The sequence below is a fragment of the Rhinatrema bivittatum genome, chromosome 2, assembly GCF_901001135.1.
Source record: "Rhinatrema bivittatum chromosome 2, aRhiBiv1.1, whole genome shotgun sequence".
In the NCBI taxonomy this organism is placed as follows: domain Eukaryota; kingdom Metazoa; phylum Chordata; class Amphibia; order Gymnophiona; family Rhinatrematidae; genus Rhinatrema; species Rhinatrema bivittatum.
Genome location: NC_042616.1, coordinates 402,014,638 through 402,037,410, shown reverse-complemented (window position 1 = coordinate 402,037,410; position 22,773 = coordinate 402,014,638). Strand labels below are relative to the sequence as shown.

The following is a 22,773-nucleotide window of genomic DNA, read 5'->3' as shown; positions in this document are numbered from 1 at the left end:
GCACATCTGTTTAAAAAAAAAAAAAGTTGTGCGCCCTGGGTGATACGAACCTTGCAATCAACTTTATACATTACAGGCTGAATTTTCAAAGCCATTTAGACACACGAAACAGTGACTTACAGATGTTGGATTTTTGTTGATTGTTTTTATTTGATTTATTAAAACTGGTAAGGCGGTTTATTAACAACTTTTAAATATAAAGTGGCTGTCAGAAAATAGTTAGGTGGTCATAGACGTACAACTGGAACCCGTTATGTGCGTACTTTTATGTGAATTGAGATGAGGCATTCCAGGATTGGAGCTGGAACTTATGCGTATACATTTTAATTTTAAAAAGAATGCACGCTACCTGTCATGTTAAGCCTTTTCCTAGGTTGTTTCTTTAGTTCTCCCATTTAATTGTGCTTCCCTGTAATAGCTGTTATGAGATTTGAGAGGGAATTCAAACATTTTTGTATTTTTTTCTTCAAGCTTTTGTTCTGTTACCTATAGTTTCCATCTACAAGATTTTATTTCTTGTATGTTGTTTAAAACTTAAGAAAAGTAAAGAAAAGAAAAAAATATGCGTGCATGTTAACCAACTCAATTTACATCCTCTGAAAAGGAGATATAACTTTGTGCAAGTTAACCTGTTTATCAGACCTGTAAAGATGAGCAAAGCGCAGACTCCAATCATCTGCACACAGTTAGAAAATTACCCTCAATGGGAGTGATTTTGAAAAATGGATTTCTACGGCTGCAACAGTATTTTATGTGCAGAAGTGACTTTTTACAATATTGCTCAGCTGATGCACTGGTAAAGTTATCCGTGGATGCCACGTGTGTGCAGAAGTTTACCAAGACTGAGCAGAAGCGTTCCTGGGGGCCAGACTTGGGACCTCTGTGTAACCTTTGCAGAATTTGATTGTATGCACATGAATTTCAGGAAAACTGTGTGTACATATGAGGTAAATTCAACTAGATAACTTTCAAAGCCAACTTGTGCATCTAAATCCACTTTGAAAATCGGTGTAGCTTGTGCATGTACTTGCATCCTAAGTTAGTTGAAATTTCCAAACATCCCACCTGTGTGGATTACTAGAAAATTGCCACTAGGGAGGGTAAAGTACATAGGCACATTACCCTGGACTAGTTTCTCTTTGAAAACTAGTGCACAGCGTGCATTCAAAGCACCCGTGTAACTTGCGCCTGCTGTTTTGTGGCGGCGGCCGAGGAGAATAAAATAGCATCTAGTTTAAATTCTTTAGTATGTAATAGCAGAGAAACTCTAAACCATGGGACCGAGGTCTTGCGAGGAGAGCTTCATACTCACGTGTTTAACAAAAAGGGTAGCCAGCTTTTCGGGATCTTCAAGGCACTTCTCCAGCTCTCCTAAAAAGAAGCTGGAAGTAAGCAAAACAAATAATTTGCCACAATTTTGCGGTGCAAGGCATTACTGAAGATGAGGCGGGGCTCTGGGGATCAGATTCTAAGGTAATGCTAGGAAGACTTTCTTTACTGATTAGATGTTGCACATGCACGATAAGGATGAGGTATGAGCACAGAGAATGGTCTTCCAGCAGACGCAAATGCAGCATCACAAATGGCATAGTCCGACGGCAAGCAAACACGGTTTTTTTTAGTTGTGAGGATGTGAAGATAAAGTCAGAAACCTGACAGGGTCTGTGTTACTGCAGCAGAAGGGGAAAAATGGGAATAAAAGGGGGCCTTGCAGTCTTTATCTGCCATCATATTCTGCATCCTCACATGCAGACCTTGCACTTGTGTAGAGGATGATCTCATCTTAACACTGCTGAGCTCCACTCAAGAGGGAGAAACGTGATATGCAGACACTTTTGACATTTCAGGCTGAACACATGATGAAATCGCCCTCTACGTCACAGTGAAAGTAGTTGAGAGCTCTTAAACATGGTCAAATTCACCTAAACTCATCAAAAGCCAAAGCAGCTTGAAGAATGAGAAGATAATCAAAGCAGTGCAGTGCACCTTACCATCAATACTATATTCACATATCTGCATAATCTCATTGCAGAAAAATCACTAATTAGAACATGTTTCAGTTGACTAACAATCAGTCTGAATATATTTAGTTTAATATGGAGAGAAAATATTTTTTCTTTGATTTGGCTAATTGGTTCACAGACACAGCTAATGTTTGCATTTTCATATTTATTGTTCCTGTGCGTACCCCATATCAGTCCAGACAAGTGGGTTTACGCATCCCTACCAGCAAGGCTCCCCAAGGTGTTAGGTTCCCTTCGTGGGCCATCCCTTGGGTCGAGCAGGGCAAATGGGGGGTTGGTAATCCCTGTGCTAGCTCAGCCCTTGGTGGTCGGGGGGGGGGGGGGGTGTTAAAAGCCAGGGGTTCCTGGTTCCCTCACCCCCTTCTAAGTCCTCATCTCCAGCACCTGATCTCCCTGGCATCCAGAAGTTAGGGAAGTATCCTTTTTCCTTTTGCTGTTCTTTCTCTGGCTTGTGCCATTAAGAAAAAGTTAAATTATAGCAGGAATGCCGGCAGAGTTGGAGCTGTGCCGAGAGGCCTTTTTTGCTGGGAGGCAAGGCCGGTGAATGAAGGCTAAAATCTTCCACTTGGCGGGCCAAGGGCTCGTTCAGGATCTCGGGGGAGCTCTCTCGCCTTATTGGCCTGGGACGGTCTACGGCAGATGGCGAGAAGGTCTGAGGAGTTGGACGGGTCTGATTGGGGACTGGATCCAGCATAGGATCCCCCATACCAGTCACTGGTATGGGGGATCCTATGCTGGATATGGTTGACGCCCCAGTGGCAGAGGGTGACGACCCTTGTGTGGTTCGGTTGTACCACAGGGAAGAAATGGGTCCCCTAAATCCTCAGGTCTTGGAGGTGTTGGGGATTAAGGTGACTCAGGAAGCTTCAGATGATGACGGGGTTAACCCAGTCCTAGAGAGGCTGCGGGAACCTTCTAAGGCTTTTCCTTTGCCTAAAATGGTGAAGAAGTTGGTGGATCGGCCGTGGGAGTCTCCCAAGGCAGGCCTGAAGGTGGCCAGAGCTATGGCCAAGATGTATCCCTTGCCGGAACAGACCCTGTACACCTGGTAGATTCCCAGGGTGGATGCCACTCTAAAGGATGTTTAGGACTGTAAACTGGAAATTTTGTTGAAGCGGCTGTTTGAGGTTTCAGCCTTGAGTCTTCGGGCAGCAGTCTGCTGAAGTTTGATGCAAAGAGCCTCCTTGTGCAGAACGCACACGAACCGGTGGCAGGGATGGCGGTGGTGGAGTCTGCCCAGGCTGCCCATTTGGAGGATATGTAGTGGATGCTCTCTATGACTTGATCCAGACTTCTGCCAGGAATATAGTCTGGGTGGTGGCAGCACAAAGACTGTTGTGGTTGTGAAATTGGTCAGCAGATGTGTGGTCAAAGGCCAAGCTGCCTAATCTCTCGTTCAAGGGCAAGTTGCTGTTCAGAGTGGATTTGGAGCAACTCATGAAACATCTGGGAGAGTCAAAGGGCAATAAGTTGCAAGAGGACAAGACCACCATTAAGAAGTCTTTTCCCCTGCATCCTTGCTTTCAAGATGTAAGAAGATTTTGGTCCAGTAGACTTTCAGGGTCTGCAACACAAAAGCAGGGACTGAGCAGACAGTCGTCCTTTTGGAAACAGCGTAGATCTCCTTGGAACAGTGCTTCCCAGGGAGGAGGAGGAAACAAGCTTAACCAATGAACACGAGCAGATCCAATCCTCCCTGGAGGCTGACTCTTTTTTATGAGGAGTGGACGAAGGTCACATTGGACCAGTGGGTACTGAAGGTGATCAGAGATGGTTATGCCTTAGAATTTTCTCGGTCACTCAGAACGCCTTCGTAGTCTGCCGCGGCGTTTCCCATTGCAAATGGGAGGCAGTGCAGGAAACGTACAATACCTTCTTAATTTGCAGTGAGGGCAACAGTACAGAATTAGCAGCCAAATGTCCGATTTGGATTCCTTTATTGAGCAGAGACACAAATTTGCAAAAAGCCCGACTTAGGCCAAGTTTCGCCCTCTTACAATGGGGCTGCGTCAGGGGCTACAACATACAATAAATAACATACTTGTAAATAAATAAAAATCATAAAAACATGAATAAAACAAACATATAAAATGGTAACATATATATATGTGGTGTAACATATAAACTGGAAAATAAAGAATAACTTATATTGGATATGCATGTGATAAAATATCCATCTGAACCAATAAAAATGTATATTGTCTTTACCTTTTTATTGGTTCAGATGGATATTTTATCACATGCATATCCAATATAAGTTATTCTTTATTTTCCAGTTTATATGTTACACCACATATATATATATATTACCATTTTATATGTTTGTTTTATTCATATTTTTATTTATTTACAAGTATGTGTTATTTATTGTATGTTGTAGCCCCTGACGCAGCCCCGTTGTAAGAGGGCGAAACTCGGCCCGAGTCAGGCTTTTTGCAAATTTGTGTCTCTGCTCAATAAAGGAATCCATATTGGACATTTGGCTGCTAATTCTGTACTGTTGCCCTCACGGCTTTGTTAGACAGCCTCCCTTGCTGCTTCTTAATTTGCAGGCCATTGTTCCAGTTCCCCTGCAAGAGCAGGGCCAAGGAAGGTATTCAGTTTATTTCGTGGTTCCCAAGAAAGAGGGGACATTTTGGTCCATTTTCGATCTGCAGAAGGTCAATGTTGCACTCCGAGTGCCCCGTTTTTGGATGGAAACCTTGCAAACAGTGATAATGGCAGTAGACAAAGGGGAATTTCTGACCTCTTTGGATTTGACAGAGGCTATCTCCATATTCCCACCAGGAAGGATCACCAGAGATTTCTGAGCTTCATGGCTCTCGGAGAACATTTTCAGTTTCAAGCCCTTCCCTTCGGAATGGCGACCGCGCCGTGCACGTTCACCAAAGTGATGGTGGTGGTCACGGCTGCTCTCAGGAGGGAAGGGATTCTGGTGCATCTGTATGTGGACAATTGGCTCATCAGGGCAAAATTGGATGCAGAGTGCTGTTGTTCAGTATGCCAGGTCATACAGATCCTAGATTCTTTTGGCTAGGTGGCGAATCTGGCAAAGAGCCATTTGGAGCCGTCCCAGTCGTTGGAGTACTTTGATACTCGGTTAGGCAAGGTGTTCCTGACCGCAGAGAGAGTGGCCAAGTTACAGGGTCAGGTTCGTTGTCTTCTGCAGTTGTCGGTTCCCAGAGTGTGTGACTATTTGCAGGTCCTGGGTTCTATGGCTTCTATGCTGGAGTTGGTTCCTTGGGCCATTGGTCATATGCGGCCTCTGCAGAGGGCCTTATTATCCTGCTGGAGTCCAGTTTCGGGGGAGTTCCAGTTTCCGTTGCCTCTTCAAGGGGATGCCAAATCCAGTCTACTGTGGTGGCTGTCCCGGAGCAATTTGGACAGAGGAATGGACCTGGAGGTGCCCGACTGGGTGGTGGTGACCACGGATGCCAGCCTCAAAGGATGGGGTGTAATTTGTCAAGGCAGGTTGGCTCAGGGGCAATGGTCGCCAGAAGAAGCTTCCTGGTCCATCAATTGATTGGAGACCAGGGCAGTTTGAAAAATCCTGCTTGTCTTTCTACCGCTCATTCAGAGCAAGTCGGTTCGGGTGTCTTCTGACAATGCCATAATGGTGGCGTATATCAATCATCAAGATGGAACAAGTAGTCATCTGGTGGCACAGGAGGTGCAAGATCTGTTTGGGAGGAACACCACCTTGCAAATTGCAGCGTTGCACGTGGCAGGTGTGGAAAACTTGTAAGTGGACTATCTCAGCAGATAGCAGCTGGATCCCGGGGAGTGGGAGTTGTCGGCGGAAGCCTTTGCCCTAATCCAGAACAGGTGGGGTACACTGGATCTGGACCTCATAGCAGTTCCGCAGAATGCGAAGGCAATCCAGTTCTTCAGTTGCCAAAGAAAGGTCAGTTCTGAGAGTATAGATGCTCTAGTACAACCATGGCCGTCAGGTCTTTTGCTGTATGTGTTTCCCCCGTGGTGTGTCAAAGAGAGAGTGTTGCGCCACATCGAGCTACGTCCAGACAAAGTGATTCTGATGGCGCCTGAGTGGCTGTAGTTTGCAGACCTAGTTTATCTGGTGGTAGATGGACCCCGTCAGCTAGCATATCTGCCAGGATTGCTGTGGCAGGTATCCATATTTTCAGACCAGGCAGACCGCTTTTGTCTAGCAGCTTGGCTTTTGAAAGGAGGCGGCTCCGCATGAAAGGGAACTCGGACTCTGGGATTATTATCTTACTGCAAGCCCGTAGGTCCTCCACGTCTTTGGCTTATATACGTGTTTGGAGAGTGTTTGAACAGTGGTGTTTGCAGAATGGGTTTCAGACCTTCAGGATGGAGATTGCACAGGTGTTATCCTTTCTGCAGAGTGGCCTTGCAAAAGGCTTGGCCTATAATTCCCTTCGAGTACAGGAGGCAGCCTTAGGGTCTCTTTTAGGCAAGGTATAGGGCAGGCCCATCCTGGTTTGTTTCTTAAGAGGGGTGAAGCATTGTGTCCTCCGTCCGGAAGGCGAGTCCACCCTGGAACCTTAACCTGGTCCTCAGGGTTCTATGTGGTCCCCCATTCGAGCTGGTTAGAAGGGCATCTGTGAAGGATCTGACCTTGAAGACTGTTTTCTTGGTGGCTATTTGCTCCGCCAAAAGAATTTCAGAGCGTCAGGTGTTGTCTTATAGAGGACCCTTTTTGAGAATCTTGGATGACTGGGTATCGTTGCTGGCAGTTCCTTCCTTTTTGCCTAAGGTTGTGTCGTCTTTCCATCTTAACCAGTCAGCATAGCTTCCGGCCTGTCCTCTTCAGAGCTGTTGGCAAAAGAATTGCACCTTTTGGATGTGCGATGTGTGCTCTTGCAATATCTTAAAGTGATAAATTATTTTCAATGATTGGATCATTTGTTTGTCCTTTTAGGTGGTGCCATGAAAGGAGACAAAGCTTCCAAGGGCACTGTTGCTAGATAGCCAAAGAAGCTATAAGTTCAGCTTATATATGTAAGGGTCGTCTAGTTCCAGAGGGGGTTGTGAGCACATTCTATTAGAGCACAGGCGACCTCCTGGGCAGAGTGCCAATTTTTATCTCCACAGGAAATCTTTCGGGCTGCAACATGGTCTTCTCTTCACATTTTCACCAAACATTACTGCCTGGATGTGCAGGCACCTGATGAGGCGACGTTTGTGGAAAGTATACTGCGCGCGAGTCTTTCGACTTCCCGCCCAGTGTAGGGGAGCTCGAGTACATCCCACTTGTCCAAACTGATGTGGGGTATACGCACAGGAAAGGAAAATGTGTTCTTATCTGATAATTTTCCTTCCTGTAATACCACAGATCAGTCCAGAGACCCATTCCCTTTAATCGAAAGGCTTCCTCGCTTCAGGATGCTGTTGATACAGCATGTAAATAACTTCAGAGTTGCTGGTCTGTATACATAAGTTAATTTTGTTCATTGTTTCTTATGTCAAGGGTCCTGGCTCCAGAGATTCCAACTGATTTTCTCGGCTCGCCTTTAGTTTAGGGTGGTTTAATCTAAATATCTTGGCTTGGGTACAGGTCAATACTGAGGACTGCAGGTGGCACTCTTGGTTAAGTAGCCTCAAAGTTTTGTGCTCTGCCTCCATCTGCTGGTAGGGATGCATAAACCCACTTCTCTGGACTGATCTGTGGTACTACAGGAATGAAAATTATCAGGTAAGAACAAGTTTTCCTTTTCTTTATATGGGGATTAATTAAATCTGATGACAAATAAGTTTACTGCTGGGGCCCTTCCAACCAGTCACGTTTGACTTGCAAGACAGGGGTGAACATATATGTTACACAGATGTGTAATTTTTTTTTTTTTTTTAACTGTTTTCTTGCATTTTGTAATTTTACAAAATTGCAGCGCAGAACCCCTGGGCCAGGCGTACTTACTCTCTGTGCCAGTCATATATCTGATGAATGTTGCCAAACACAATCTTGTCTTTTCCCTTCATGTCATCAGGGACACCGTCCTCCTTCATAAGTGCCATGTAGCCCTGCAAAGATTCAGTAACCTTGTGGAATCAATAATGCTTTTTAGAAAAAAAATAAAAATAGCTTAAAATAAATAAATAAGTAATGCATATTTAATTTAATGGACATTTAAAAGCTCAAAAGCATGGCTGGACTGGTGATTTGGCAGATGGCTCGCTGGGTTCAGCTTCAAGCTCTGTCTCCTGTTCCTCAAGACAGGGAGAGTTGCTGCTACAATGTTTGAAGCAGCAAGTAAAAAGGAGAGAGTAAAAATATTGTTCATATGGCAAAGCGTGTATAGCAGTATAAGCATCAATTCGAAGGGGGGGGGGGTAAGGAGAGTTACGTGAAGGCTTGCTTGAAGAGCCAGGTTTTGAGGTTTTATTTAAATTTTTAGTAGCATGATTCTTGACGTAAGGTGGGAGGCATGTTGTTCCATAAAGAAGGGCCAGCAATGGAAAGGGCTCGGTTTGCGGTGGACTTCAGTCTTGTCATTTTGTAGGAAGGGGTGAGAAGTGTGGCTGCATGTTGTTTTCTCTAGGGTCTACCGGAGTCATGGAAATAGAGGTATTCCTTGAACCATTACATGTCATTGTTGTAGAGAGATTTATGGATGAGGGTAAGTGTTTTACATTGTATCCGGGTGGATACGGGTAGCCAGTGCAAATGTCTGAGAACAGGGGTGATATGTTCGTTCTTGTGTACATTGGTAAGGATTCAGGCAGCAGCATTTTGTAGGATCTGTAGGGGCTGGATTGTGCTTTTTGGTAGGCCTAGTAGAATGGCGTTGCAGTAATCGATTTTAGTTAGAATGATGGCTTGCAATATAGTACGAAAGTCACTGAAGTGTAGAAGGGGGTTTGAGTTTTTTTAGTGTGTGTAGTTTGTAAAAGCCTTCTTTTAGGATAGAGTTTATGAAGTTTTTTTAGGTTAAAATGAGTGTCAAGGTTCACACCGAGGCTGCGAACGTGAGAGAGGAAAGGGAGTGCGCAGTGTAGATGGAGTAGGTGGTGTAGATGGAGTAGGAGATGTAGGTGTAGGGTAGCAGGTGGGTTGGAGGTTGTTGGGGATGGTGTTTGGGGAGATGGCAAGTAGCTCTGTTTTTGCTGTGTTGAGGGCGAGAAAGTTGTCAGTGAGCAAGGATTTAATGGCGGGGAGTGCTGATTCCCAGGTCTTGAGGGCATTAGAGGGTGTGTCAGTGATAGGGATGAGAATCTGGATGTTGTCAGCATATATAAAATGTGGAAGACCAAGGTTAGACAGGAGTCGGCAAAGAAGGAGGAGATATATATTAAATAATGTGGAGGATAGAGAGGAGCCTTGGGGAACGCCTTGAGATAAATTATATGATTTAGATTCTTGAGTCTCTATTTTTACTTTGTATTGACGGTTACTGAGAAAGGATTGGAACCCGAGGAGGGCGGTTCCTGTGACTCCGATTTCCTGAAGGCGTTTCAGTAATATATTGTGATTAACTGTGTCAAAGGCGGAAGAGATATCAAGTAGTGCAAGGATGTAAGAATGACCTTTGTCTAGGGCTTTTAGGATGTAGTCGGCCAGCGAGGTGAGGAGGGTTTCTATACTATGTAGTTTCCGGAATCCGTATTGGGAGGGGAAAAGGATGTGGTTGTCATTCAAGTAGTCTGTTAATTGGTGATTGACGATTTTTTCAAGGATTTTGGCTAGGAATGGGAGGTTGGAGATGGGGCGAATGTTAGCAGGTTCAGTAGGGTCAAGGGAGGGTTTTTTGAGGATGGGTTTAACAATGTCTTGTTTTAGTTGTTTTGGGACATGTCCAAGCGATAAGGAACTGTTGAGTATGAGGGAAATGAGTTTGGTAATTGTGTTGGAGATGGTGAGGAGGCTTTTTGTAGGAATGTAATCAGATGGGTGTATAGCGGGCTTGATTTTCTTAAGGATTGACTCTATTTCCATTTCGGTGGTGTTAGTAAGGAACGGGAGGGTTGGGGTAGGTATGAGCGGATGTGAGAGGGTATTTGTGGTCGGGAATGATGTCAGGAGTCTGAGCAGTGTCGGTGCTAAAAGGGGGTAGGGGAGTGGGGGTACTTGGGTGGTGGAGGAATCTGAGGAGTTCAGGGGGGTGGGTGAGGAGGGAAACGTGACATGATGTTCTGGATTTTGTCATTGAAATAAACAGCGAACTTTTCACAAGTGGCCTGGTTGTCATTGTCAGGAACAGATGGGGTGTATGATTTGGTTAGGCTAGCAGCAAATTCAAAGAGGGCGTGTGCATTGAATTGGTATTGGTATTGGTGAATTCTCCGAGCATAGAAATCTCTTTTCATTTTATTGGTAGTTTCTTGGTAGGTGTTGAGGAGGGCTCGATATTTTGTGAGATGTTGGGAGGAAGGATTTTGGCGTCAACTTTTTTCACTTTTGCGGAGGGTGAGTTTCAAATTCTTTAGTTCAGTAGTGTACCAAGGCTTCTTTTTGTGTTGCGTTGGCTGGATGGCACGGGACAGGAGAGGGCAAAGGTGATCGGCTATTGTATTTGTTATGTCGTACCATGAAGAGAGGGCGGTGTCAGCATTGGTGAGATCTAATCTGGGTAACTCCTTTGCGAAGGCCGGTATCAGGTCATCGCTTTTGCAAGGTTTGCGGTAGAAGATGGTTTTTTTTGATTGGGGGGATGTTATTGTTCTTTTTTACAGAGCAAGTTGTTTCGATGCGATAGTGGTCAGACCATGGGGTGGGTGCGCAGGTGGGTGGTTCGTGGTGGATGAGGGCATTGGTGAAGATAAGGTCAAGAGTGTGGCCTGCCTTGTGAGTGGGAGCTATGACGGTTTGAAGGAAGCCTAGTGCTGCCATGGAGTTACTTAGGGTGACATGGGAGGCTGAAGGGGGAGTTGCATCAATGTGGAGATTGAAATCTCCAAGGATAATTGCAGGATGGTTGATATTGATGTTTTTGGTGATAAATTTGATGATAGTTGAGGGGTTGTTTTCCAGAATTCCTGGAGGGGCATATATAAGGCATATTTGGAGGTGGGGGGTTATTCTAGATTTGAATAATCCGATCTCCAGTTTGTGAGGAGAGGGGGTTGGGGAGATGAGCTAATTGGAGGCTCTTGTTTGTCGTGAGCAGGATGCCGCCTCCACATTTCTTGGGGTGCGGAATGGAGAAGACGTCATATTGGTCAGTGGGAAGTTGGTTTATCAGGACAGAGTCGGAAGACTTTAGCCAAGTCTCCGTGATGGCACAGATGTCAGGTCGGTCTTCAGTGAGGATGTCATTTAGTAGTACAGTTTTTTTAACGATAGATTGTGCATTAAGGAGTAGGATGGCGAAGGTAGTGAGGCCGAGGAGTTGAGTGAGTGGGGTGGTGATTATGGGGATTAGTGTTCCTACAGATCCTAGTGATCCTACAGATCACTAAACCCTATAATCACCACCCCACTCACCAGGATGGAACAGAAGAAAAGAATGCATGGGGGTAACTTGCTGGTATGGCGGTTGCTACCCTTAACCAATAAGGGTTGTTGCAATTGCATCATTGCTCTCTGCTTCATTGCCAGGGGGAAAAGGGGAACTGGATTCAAACAGCAACTTGCTGATGCGGCGGTTACTACCCTTTGATGTACACTTTGAAGTGCCGAAAAGCGGAACATAAAAATCCAATAAATAAATAAATGCACTGGAGACTTAGCATAAACAAATGATTCTCATGAATATTCTGAAAATCCGACTAGCTGTGAGTCACTAGGACAGGTTTGGGAAGCCATGCCTTAGCAGAAGCTGCCACAACAGGAAGCCATCCATCCAGCATTGACTGAGCACAATTCATTTTCTTACAAATTTTCTAGTTTTTACAAAGTGGACAAGTGGAATTGTTTAGTGTTCCTTATCTCCAGCCTGTCTTGTTCACTGTGATTCAGTTATAGGAAGAAGAGGAAGCACTATAACTTGATCATACGTAATTTAGTCTAAGAGGAAAAATAAAAACAAGGCCTCAGGTTACTTCACACATCTTAAATTTACTGGCTGGCTGCCAAAATCATGGCTATGGCCTTTGGTTAAGTACAGCTGCAATGTGTTGCCACATGTCAAATACATAGGAAGAACCTACAGGCTAACCAGATTTAGAGCATGCAGACTCTGACATTGACTCTGCATCAAAGCTCCCTGAACAGACCATTCTACCATGGATCTTTTATTAAAGGAACACCCCTGGGCTTTTATGTACTATCATATATCAGTACTTATAAATACTATTAATACAGAATAGCTACAAAAAATACAGAGTAAAGGAACCAAAAAAAAAAAAAAGAGAAACTTTCACTAAAACAATGTGGTAAAATTAATCATTCCCTGCTGATCTCCAGCACTCCTTATGGCTACAGTTGAAACATCTCTCTACAACTCAGACAGACTACAGCAATTATAAAAGATATTAAAACAAGCATGGCGACTAAGTCAACAAGGCTGACATTCTCCCCTTTATGAATACAATGCATTAAATATATACCCTTAGAAAAAGTTGTATTATGGCTCAGGTCCCGGCTGGATGTAGGGACCACCCTCGGAGTGGCACAGGACTGCAAAGCCAGACTAGGACTGATCTTCCGCATAACCATGCCCCTCCCCCACAGGTTGAGCCCTTGGATTCTGGGGGTTAGCAGGTTTCTGCGGCAGCAGTACATCATGGTGAGTCTGGAGCAAGTAAGTGCTGGAACTGAGGCTTGGACAGGAACAGAGTCCAGGTAAGGGCTGGAACTGAGGCTTGTGTGTAGGTGAGGACTGGATCTTGAGTGTAGGCAAGAGCAGAAACTGAGGCTTAAGTGCAGGCAAAGACTGGAACAGGAGTTAGATTGAGTAGGTCATGACAACATGGAACATAAAGGCCCAAAGGCAGCGGTAGGCAGGGAAGGCCCAAGGGGCAAGAGACTGGAAAGGCCTAGATAGGCCACAGAGTAAGACAAGGCCTATATAGGCCAGAAGGCAAGACAAAGAGCAAGAAGGCCAAGAGGCCACAAGGCAAAACAAGGATAGGCCTGCGTAGGCTGCAAGGCAACAGTGGTTAGGGCAAGGAGCCAAGGGCAACTTGATGTAAAAGCGAGGAGGGTTTGGCAAGGTTGGATTATGTAGGGCTGAGTCTTGGGTGTGGTGCAAGCAAGGAGGAGCTTGGAAAGGCTGGAGACATGGTTCACTGAGGACTCCTGATGGCTGCACCACAGGCTGAGTTTGATGAACTATGAAGAACTGATGGGAATAGCATGGAATGGGGCTCCAAAGAGACCTCTGCTGGCGGGGAGGTGTCATAGTAAGGATATGATGAGGCTGCATAACAGGTGAAATCTTAACAGGCTGCCTCCAATTGTTTTTATTTTTTAAAATTAATCCTTTGGTGTTAATTACCTGTAATTTCCATCTACCTGCTACCATGAGAATCTATCTGGAAGTTGACACACCTCCGAAGAGGGAACAAAAATGTTCTCGGTACACATTAATCCTTAAATTTTAGAAAAAATGACTTAACTGAAAAAGATATCTTTCTCCTTCTGAGATCATATGGCCCTACTCGTGGCAGCTGTGCATATCCTCTGCCACTCACAGGAGACATTTTGTCCTACTCGACTTCCCGAGCATTAGGTAGGCAACATTCCTACTAGAAGCAAAGGAACATACCTCAACTACATAGCCAAGGTCCCGCACATAATCCCGCTCTGTCTCAACTAATTCCTGCAAAACATAACTAAAAGACAGAAATCTGCATGTTAAAAAAAAACACAGCTCAAAATACATACAATCAAATTACAAGCTGGTCCCTTGGATCAGGTGGAGGAAGCTCATGGTGGAGTCTGCTGTCCTTTAACAACAAAAGGCTGCAAAGTGTCGTGCAAGCAAGACATTTGAGCTCGGGGAACAAGAAAAGGCAGCTGACAGTAATGCAGCCACAGACTGGCATGGAGGGTAACAGCAGACTTTGGTAGAAAAGGACCATTTGGCTCACAGATTCTGCCCTAGTGTCCCTACCTATGCTACCCTAGCTCTGAACCCCCTTTCCTTGCCCTTCGCCTTAACCCTTTGAGATAAAGAGATCTCCCAGCTATCAGATGTGTAAGTTTGATATTCTGCAGGAGCTCACTCTTTAGTCTTTTAGCAGCATGGCCATGTCATTCTGTGATCCATGCTATGAGAACCTGCCACTTCCCACTATTATATCCAAGAGTCAAAGCTTTACCACTGCTCCATGCTTGGTTGACGTTGCCATCCCTCCCTGGAAGCTTGACACACCATACTGCTGATCAGTGCAAGTAGATTGTCATCTCACCCCTTTTCATCTTTGACCATTCTGAGCACACAGGCATACACATTTCTATACCAAAACTAAAGCTCAGACTCCCCCCATTTCTTTATCCAACTCTTCCTCTTGCCTGCCCTCTGTATCTGTTCTAAGCATACTTTAATTCCGTCATGGTTTATTTATTATCATCCCTGCTGGAAGGCTCCACTCCTAAGTAAAATATTATTTTTTCCTCATTTTCTTTGATCCTCCCTTCAGCCTCATATCGTGGTCCTTGTCCTTAAGCTACTTTTTTTTAATGGAAAAAGCCTTCCTGAAGATTATAGAACCTAGGTTTATTTATTTATATGCTACCTATGCATAAGCCCTAGGCGGCTAACAAGAAAACATACATAATAATATCAGGGCCAAACAATATAAATAGGAAGTTTAAAAAAAAAAAAGCATTATAATAATACAATCATTAAACATAGAAAGATAAAATGATCTCTCAATACAATTAACTTAAGTTACCTTTAAAACAGTTCATTCGGTAAAAAGTGTCTTAAGAATAAACATCAATAAAAAGAAAAATCTTCAATAGTGTTTTTTTAAGTTTTGATGCATTAAATGTATGGGGAGGAGAAGCACAGGCTGGTCCCCAAATCAGGGGCCACCACTGAAATAGTGTGCTGCTCGATATTTGGGGGTTTCTGTCATGTCTCCTGTTCCATGTTTGCTCCATACAACACACAGAGTTCCTTACACCTCTCTGAGTAGGGTCTGTGTGGCAGGCCCTGTACTATTCTGATAACTTCCTCTCAATGAATTTACAAGGTATTGTCTCTTAAAATGAACACAGTACTTAAGGAAGGTAAATCTCACAGGAGCCTGCTTTTCCAGCTGTCAAGGGTGGAGAAGGTATACCCCAAGACATCCAGACATGCAACCTAAGGTGGGAATTTTGAATACTGAAGGGAATGTGGAAGAAAAATAAATTAATGTAAAAAGGTCTGAACCACTGTTTATAATTAAAGGACGGTGACGAAGGCAGAAAATGTAGTTTGGATAATAAATGTGGATTTCTTTCCCATTTTAATGTAACTTAACTGGAACCAAATTCCTAAGATTTCTCAAGAAAAGGCTGACGAAAAAAGAACCAAAATATGATTATGTGTATGTAGTACACACAAATACTAATCAATTTAATATCTCACTGGTTTTAACTGTCAAACAAGACCAATCTGTGAAAAGAATGTCCTGGTGCAGTGCTCGGGGTGTGAGGTGACCCCTCTCCTAGCACAAAAATAAAACATACTATTAGGGGTGGCAACCAACCCCATCTTCATTGCTCCCTTGGCCCGTCCCTGTTGACCTCACCCTTGGTACTGGTGGGGGTCGCTGCTGGGTCTGATGGCAGCAAGCGGGGAGGGAGGAAACCGAAGCCAGCCCATGCTTGTTTACCCCACCCTTTACAATTTCCCACGCTGATCCAGGATTTGGGGGAATGAGGAAGTCTGCGGAGGGTGTCGTGGTGAAATTTGCTGTCTAGCCTACCTCGGTTCTTCTGTCCCAACGGGGAAGAAGCTAGCGCCACCGTTGGGAGTGCCCTAACGCAGCTACGCAAAACAAAGCATTGAACTGGTTCCTCATTATTAGGGTTAGGGGAAGCTGCTCAATAACCTCTCACATCGATAGCCCAGTAAAGGCGAATGATGTTCCTCAGAGCTAGGGGAAAGGGGAAACATTCTGGCTCACTGCGCAAGTGCACAGCCATCTTACTGTCGTCTCTTCAGGGAGCTGGACTTCCTTTCTTCCATCTCATCAATGGGGGAGGAGGAGGAGAGCAGGGACGTGTCAGAAGGGTTGAAGGATGGGCTACTGCTGTCACCCTGGTCTACAAGCAAGGAGCTTGGCCGGTCCTCCAGTGCCTGCAAAAAAAACCCCAAAGAAACAGAGAAACCCCAAGTCAGCGGTAACATTCTGTAAAATCAGTTTTGTTAATATATGCAGGGTCTATGGAACTATTCTGTATTCTGACACACGCCAAAGCATATCAGTCTGCAACAGATCTCTGTATAAGATTAGGGAGCAATAATCTCAAACTTCCCGTGCACAGGTACCAACTCTGGGGATACTTTTACTGATGGGAGTTTGCATCGATAATCAAAGCAAATGCCCACATATTCTTTTGCTTTGACTACTGTCCCCTGAAAATTGATCGGCAGAGACTGCGCCTGCATTCTCGGAGGGCAATGCTTCTGTCTGAAATAATGCATGCCGTTTTGATTATACAAAACTACATACATGTGTTACGCTCTCCTCCCTCTTGGACCACCTTCTTTACTGCAGGTGTGTTGTTGAGCAATGTGCACACTTTTACCTGCAGACTGCTTGGGCAACACTGAAAGCCCCGATTTCCATAGGCAAAATACTATTTCACCCTTGGAATGGGCTTTCATTATTGCCCTCTAGTTTTAAAAATGTATACCACCTTCTACTACATAGACAGAAAACCCCTTAACACACACTTCCCTCCTCCCCAATAGAACAAACAAACAAACAAAAAGACAGTAAGGTAACAGCCTAGCTCAAATATCAACATTTCCCAAGGTGCATCAGGGCTGCATGGTTTTGGGAAGCTTCGGCTCAGGGATGGCAAATTCTGGTTCAACAGTGCCACACATAAATCACGTTTTTGGGATAACCACAATCTATGCTGGCCATAAACTGTGGTCGTTGTATACAAATAAACCTCAATAAGACAACATTCAAGATATTCTGCTTATGCTTGAGGATGAGACTTCCATTATCCTTGGCATGCAGCGTCAGAGGCTGCCCAGGGGTACCTGCGCCTAATGACGTTTGCAAACAGCACGTGTAAGACATGCAGCAACAACACATCTGTAGCTGCTGCACTGCTTTAAATGTACTGAACTGACAATGCAGTCAATTCCATTCAGGATTACTTTTAGTTTTGTGCACAGTAAAAAAAAAAAAGGAAAAGATTGTAATGCCCTCGGGAGAACTCTCAAACAGAAGGGGTTATTCATGTTTGTTTTTTAGACTATGAAAGAGGATTTTAATGCAGTGTGTCAGCACATGGAGTCAGAGGGTATATGGCAGAAACCTAGAAAGCCAGGGATAAGCTATCACACAGGATTCCTAGTTGCAGAGAAGTGAATGTCTATGGCATTGTACCTGGAATGAAATTGGATAGACCAGATGGTATGGTCCTTATCTGCCATCATATTCAATGCTTCTATATAGTGTTAGATATTTTTATTACTTTTTTTTTTTTTTTTTTTAAGTATTTTGTGGCTATGCGAAAATCTTTTTGCAAAGCACACCCATACTTCTTTCCACTCACTGGAGGCAAAACTAACTGATGTGATGAGGTCATTTGCATTGGGAGAGATGTGCACCATAGCACAGCTGGGAGCTGAGTCAGATGAAGGGTGGAAACCATGGGTAAGGGACATTAGATGTGTATACTGTTCTCTGTTGGAAATGCTAGACTTGCTGAGCTGTACAGAAGGCAGCAATGCATGCAAAACAGGAGGTTTTGTATTCTTAATGCATTTACTATTCCTGTTAGGGTGCTTTGAAAAGGTTTTGCTATGAAGCTATTATTATTGCAATGTGAATTTACACTGATTAGTCTTGTAGAATTATTGAAGACTGTTGACATGCCAGAATATACTAAAATATAGTAAAATAGTAATGATGGCAAAAAACAGGACCAAATAGGCTATCCAGTCTGCCCAACAAGCTTCCTATGGTAGTATCTGTCACACTGTGCAGGTTACCCCTATGCTTCTCTTAAGGGTAGCACAGCTGATGCTCCTTGAAGTTGTTCCCAGGCTTTATGATAACCCATAAAAAATGTACTGCTAGCAACATTTTTACTGGCTGATAAGCCTTCTTGAAAATTCAGACAGCGCTGACATGTTTTACTTATGGAATTGGCCTTAGAAGCAGTCCTGTGCTTTTTCACTTTTGTCTGTGTATCAATATCCCAATCCGTAAAAGTCAGGGCCTATGTTGGTTGTCGTCTAAATCCAATTCCTCTTCCATCCACCTCCCCATCGCCGTCATACAGGAGAATGATGTTGTAGTTTTGTCAAAAGCATCAAGGCTTATTGGTTAAGGGTAGTAATCCCTCGCCTTCTGTTAAAGGTAATAACTGCTGCTCCGTATAGGTTACCCCCCCATGCTTATCAGTTCCCCAGACTGTAAAAGTTGGGGCCCTCATTGATTGTTGTCTGAATTCAACTCCCCTTTTAGAATGGAGGACAAAGGTTAAAAAGTATGTTAAGTTCAGCCTTAAGTTTTGTTCCTGCCCTCTGGGCTCAATTTACAAGAAGTCACATGACTTACAAGAATTCCAGCCTATTAACATATATGAGATAAAATTATAATTCCAACCAATTAGAAAAATTATGCGAACAAACTAGCTCATTGGTGTGCAAATTGGAATTAATCTATTATGTAAACAATGGTCACTGAGACTGCATCTGAATTGCCTTGCTGATAATCTTGCACTCTCCTGGAATAATCCATACTTTATCTAAATAAAGATCTTTCCTTAGCTGCTAGTATGACGTGTTTATTTTGGTTAACTCACACCATTACCTTGGGGCCCATTGCAATAACTGTGCGCAGAAAATGGGCACTCCGTGTCAAGCACCCATTTTCCTAAAGCATGCCTAGCCAGCTTTCCTGGGCGTGTAATCCAATATTTAAATGAGGTATCACGCTTAAAAGGAGGTGCAATGGACAAATGTGCATTCCTAGCACCTCCTCGGCATTGGGCACACAGGAGAGGTGGCTGTCAAACAGGTTGGGAAAACAGATGTTCAATCTATGAGCGTACGTTTTCTCCTGCTACCAGCATATGCATGCACAAGATAATAGGCATGGACTACTATTAGGAGGAATCAAAGAAAGCAGGATTTTTCTTTTTTTTCCAATGCGCCCTTGAGCATGCCATACCTTTATGCCAGCCCTGGGCTGGCATACAATTTTTTGCGTTGCAAGGGCACATTGGCCACTTGTAAAATTTATTGGATTGCGGGGATTAGCTAACAGCCTCATCTACATGGATTTACATGTGATGACCGAATTAGCTATCTGGTGATTTGGATGTACTAATCCCCATATTGGATCGGAGGGTTATGGACACATGTCCAAAATGCGTGTCCAACTGTGCGTTAAGCTGTGTGCAGCAGCTAGTGCATGGTATTGCATCGGCCCCCCTTATCTTTTCTCTTGTTTGGCCTAGTAGTTTCATCCAGCTCCTAGGTGAATCAAGATCAATTGGAGCAAGCTCTTAGTAGAGCTATAGCATCATAAGCAAGTACACAGGCCATTTTTAACTTCTCTTCTGATTAGCCCAGATATCAGCATGATAGACCTTGTTCAGGGGCCACAAACCATGGTGTGCTTTGTCTGGTGAGGACAACAGGTAGAAGAAATGAAAGAAGGGGACATATTTTACTTACCATTTTGCTTTTCACGAGCTCCTCTATTGCACTGACCAATTCAGCTGCACTGGGTGTTTCTGAGCTGGAAGGACGAACCAGCAGCCTCGAGGATGTCTGTGAAAACAACCAAAACAACAAAAGATATGGGAAACCATGGGAAACCACAAACCTTCTGAAAGCCCTTTAAGCAAGGCTGAAAACCATTACAAAAGATTTCACCTGTAAATACAACCTCTTGATAGATAGCTTAACCAGTTAAATAATATTTTCAAAAAGGTATAATGTAATCCCATCTTCTATAATACCTCTAACCGAAAAGTTGTGCATGAAACGGACCACACTGAGCTTTATTCCTCAGGAGAGGGGAGAAGTATATTTAAAAGGGCAGAATATCATATTTAACAAAATTGGATTACATCAACTGTGCACATTGTTTGCTCTTCATATTTTAGAAGAAAACCCATCTGTAGCACTCTTAAGTAGTAAAACCAAGGTTAAAAAGAAGCAAGATTGGAAAGATGTACTCTGTGGAATACACAAAGTTTCCAAAGGCGTTCTTTACACGGAGTGCTAATTTGCAAAGTGGTTTTGTGTGTGTCCGTGTATATGTAACTCTCAAACCTGTGAGCCCAGTTCTTAAGCTGGGTGTGAAAGCTGAATGTTCCACACGTCACGTTTCTGACATGCGCAGCTGAAAAACACCACAGATGGACCAACAGTGAGGCACATAAGGCATTCCACAATATACACACTGTCAAGAGTGCAAGAAAAATGGAAAATTTCCTTTGATTATTTCATGTTTGAATGCCTTTAAAGCAGAATCCACCCCACCAGCAGCTTCTATGTCAGCAAAGGAACTTCCAATTAGGACACACAATTTTGTTTCTGATGGTTTGTATTTCTACATGTTGTTCATTGTACATACAAAGAAATTAAAAAATATATATAAAACAAAAAATGTACACAGCCAGACTAGATGGTGGAGCATGTTATAACTACTGCCTATGCAGCTGTTCCCAAGGCCGCAAGACCAGAGAGACACAGGATCAAAGAATTTAAAACCAGGGAGAAAGCAAAACCCGTACTTATGAATGGAATTTTTAGCATTTTTCAACTTGGGTCCCGCTGATCAAGCTCTCACTCTTTATTGGACTAAGATTATTTTCAGTATAGTAAGTGGCAGGCCCATAATCTACCTTTCCCTCAAGTCTGGGCCCAACTGGTGAACTGTGCAAAATGGACAGACACTACTCTGCACTTTCAGCACTAAAAGATAAAGGAAAATTGGTTCTTACCTGCTAATCTTTGTTCCTGTAGTACCACAGATCATTCCAGACTTCTGGGTTTTGCCTCCCTTCCAACAGATGGCGACAGAGAAAGTTTCACAAACACCCCCTCTTAACCGGTGTGCCACCTGCAGCTCCTCAGTATTACCAAGTACCCAAGCATAAAAAGTCAAAAAGGTTTCCAATACCCAACACTATCAAATTCCCCGGAAAGAGCAGAGGAAAGAGTAAAATTTATAATGTAATTCAAAAACTCTATTGAAAGGTTAACGAGAAACCTGTGCCATTCTTCAGAGTTATTCAAGAACAAAAAACAGATCGAGCGGACTTTCTAAAACTTCTCTCCACCACTGGGCAGGATTCTGGACTGATCTGTGGTACTACAGGAATGAAAATTAGCAGGTAAGAACCAATTTTCCTTTCTCTGTATGTACCCAGATCAGTTCAGACTCGTGGGATGATTTAAAGCTTCCCTATCCGGGGTGGGTCCTGCTCGAAGAACACTTTCACCAAAGCTGTCAACGTCCGTAGCCCAGACATCCAACCAGTAGTGCCTGGCAAGAGTATGTAAAGACTTCCAAGTAATAATGGAAAGATGAGACATCTAAAATGAAGGGAGTCCTTTATTAAGTTTCAAAAATAATATCTCCAATATAAATAGAAATGCCCAACTCTGGCCAAGTTTCATCCTAACCTAGGGCTGCATAATACAAGTACAATCCTTGTTATATCTCAAAATAAAAAAATCATATACTAATCAGACACTTTTTCTTTAATGCAAAAACATGTATATTATATAGGCACAGATAAGCTATAGGGGAATACAATATATAAAGAGAGGAGGAAAACAGACAGAAACTCAAATACCAGACCTTCACACACAAACAAAAAAAAAAAAAGGAAATGTAAATATGTTACTTATTTTTGAAACTTAATAAAGGACTCCCTTCATTTTAGATATCTCATCTTTCCATTATTGCTTCCTGGCTATACGAGACCATCTTCCACTTTGCTTTTTAAGACTTCCAAGTAGCCGCCCTGAAAATCTCTTGCAGTGACACCAGTTGGCACTCTGTCCAGGAAGCCACCTGGGAACAGGTAGAATGAGCCCTTAACCCCTCTCGGATAGGTCAACCATGCAGATATATGCAGACCCAATAGCCTTCTTCAACCACTGCGCAATCGTGGTCTTTGATACTTTCTGCCCTTTGTCGCACTACTCCATAGAACAGAAAGGTGATCAGACAATCTGAAACTTAGTGACCTCCAGATCCTGCAACAAGGCCCTTCAGACATCAACTGTCTTAATTCTTTTGCGTGAGGTGCAACAATCTCCAAATTTATAAAGGCCAGAAGCTCCGGCCTTTACAATCCAGGGCAAGCAGCCCAGGATTGACTTAAGTGGGATGCTGAGACTACCTTCGGCAGAAAAGACAGAACCATCCTCAGAGAGACTCCAAAATCCGAAATCCACAAAAAGGGTTCTCTACATGACAAATTGCCACAAAAATAAAACCACCTTCAAAGTCAGATCTTTATGGTGGCCCTCTTTAGAGGCTCAAATGGCACCTCACACATGCCCTTGAGGACCAAATTAAGGCTCTAAGAGGGGCACAACTGATGAACAGGAGGGCGCAGATGCTTCTCCCCTCGAATGAAACATACCACATCCAGATGCGCAGCTAGGGCTGTTCCATGAATCTTGCCTTGCAAGCAGCCCAGGGCCGACACCTGCACTCTCACAGGACAAAA

At 43.7% G+C, this 22,773-nt stretch overlaps 1 protein-coding gene across 1 annotated transcript in view; it reads right to left on the bottom strand.

The window, feature by feature from the left end:
• Positions 1-22,773, bottom strand: part of TRIO (trio Rho guanine nucleotide exchange factor) — a 964,000-nt gene that overhangs the window by 129,676 nt on the left and 811,551 nt on the right. The window contains exons 37-41 of the mRNA XM_029590045.1: positions 19,754-19,849; positions 16,032-16,180; positions 13,652-13,718; positions 7,924-8,027; positions 1,313-1,382 (exon numbers count right to left, since the gene is read on the bottom strand). Of these exons, the coding sequence (XP_029445905.1) occupies positions 1,313-1,382; positions 7,924-8,027; positions 13,652-13,718; positions 16,032-16,180; positions 19,754-19,849 (486 nt within the window). The remainder of the gene's footprint in view (positions 1-1,312; positions 1,383-7,923; positions 8,028-13,651; positions 13,719-16,031; positions 16,181-19,753; positions 19,850-22,773) is intronic.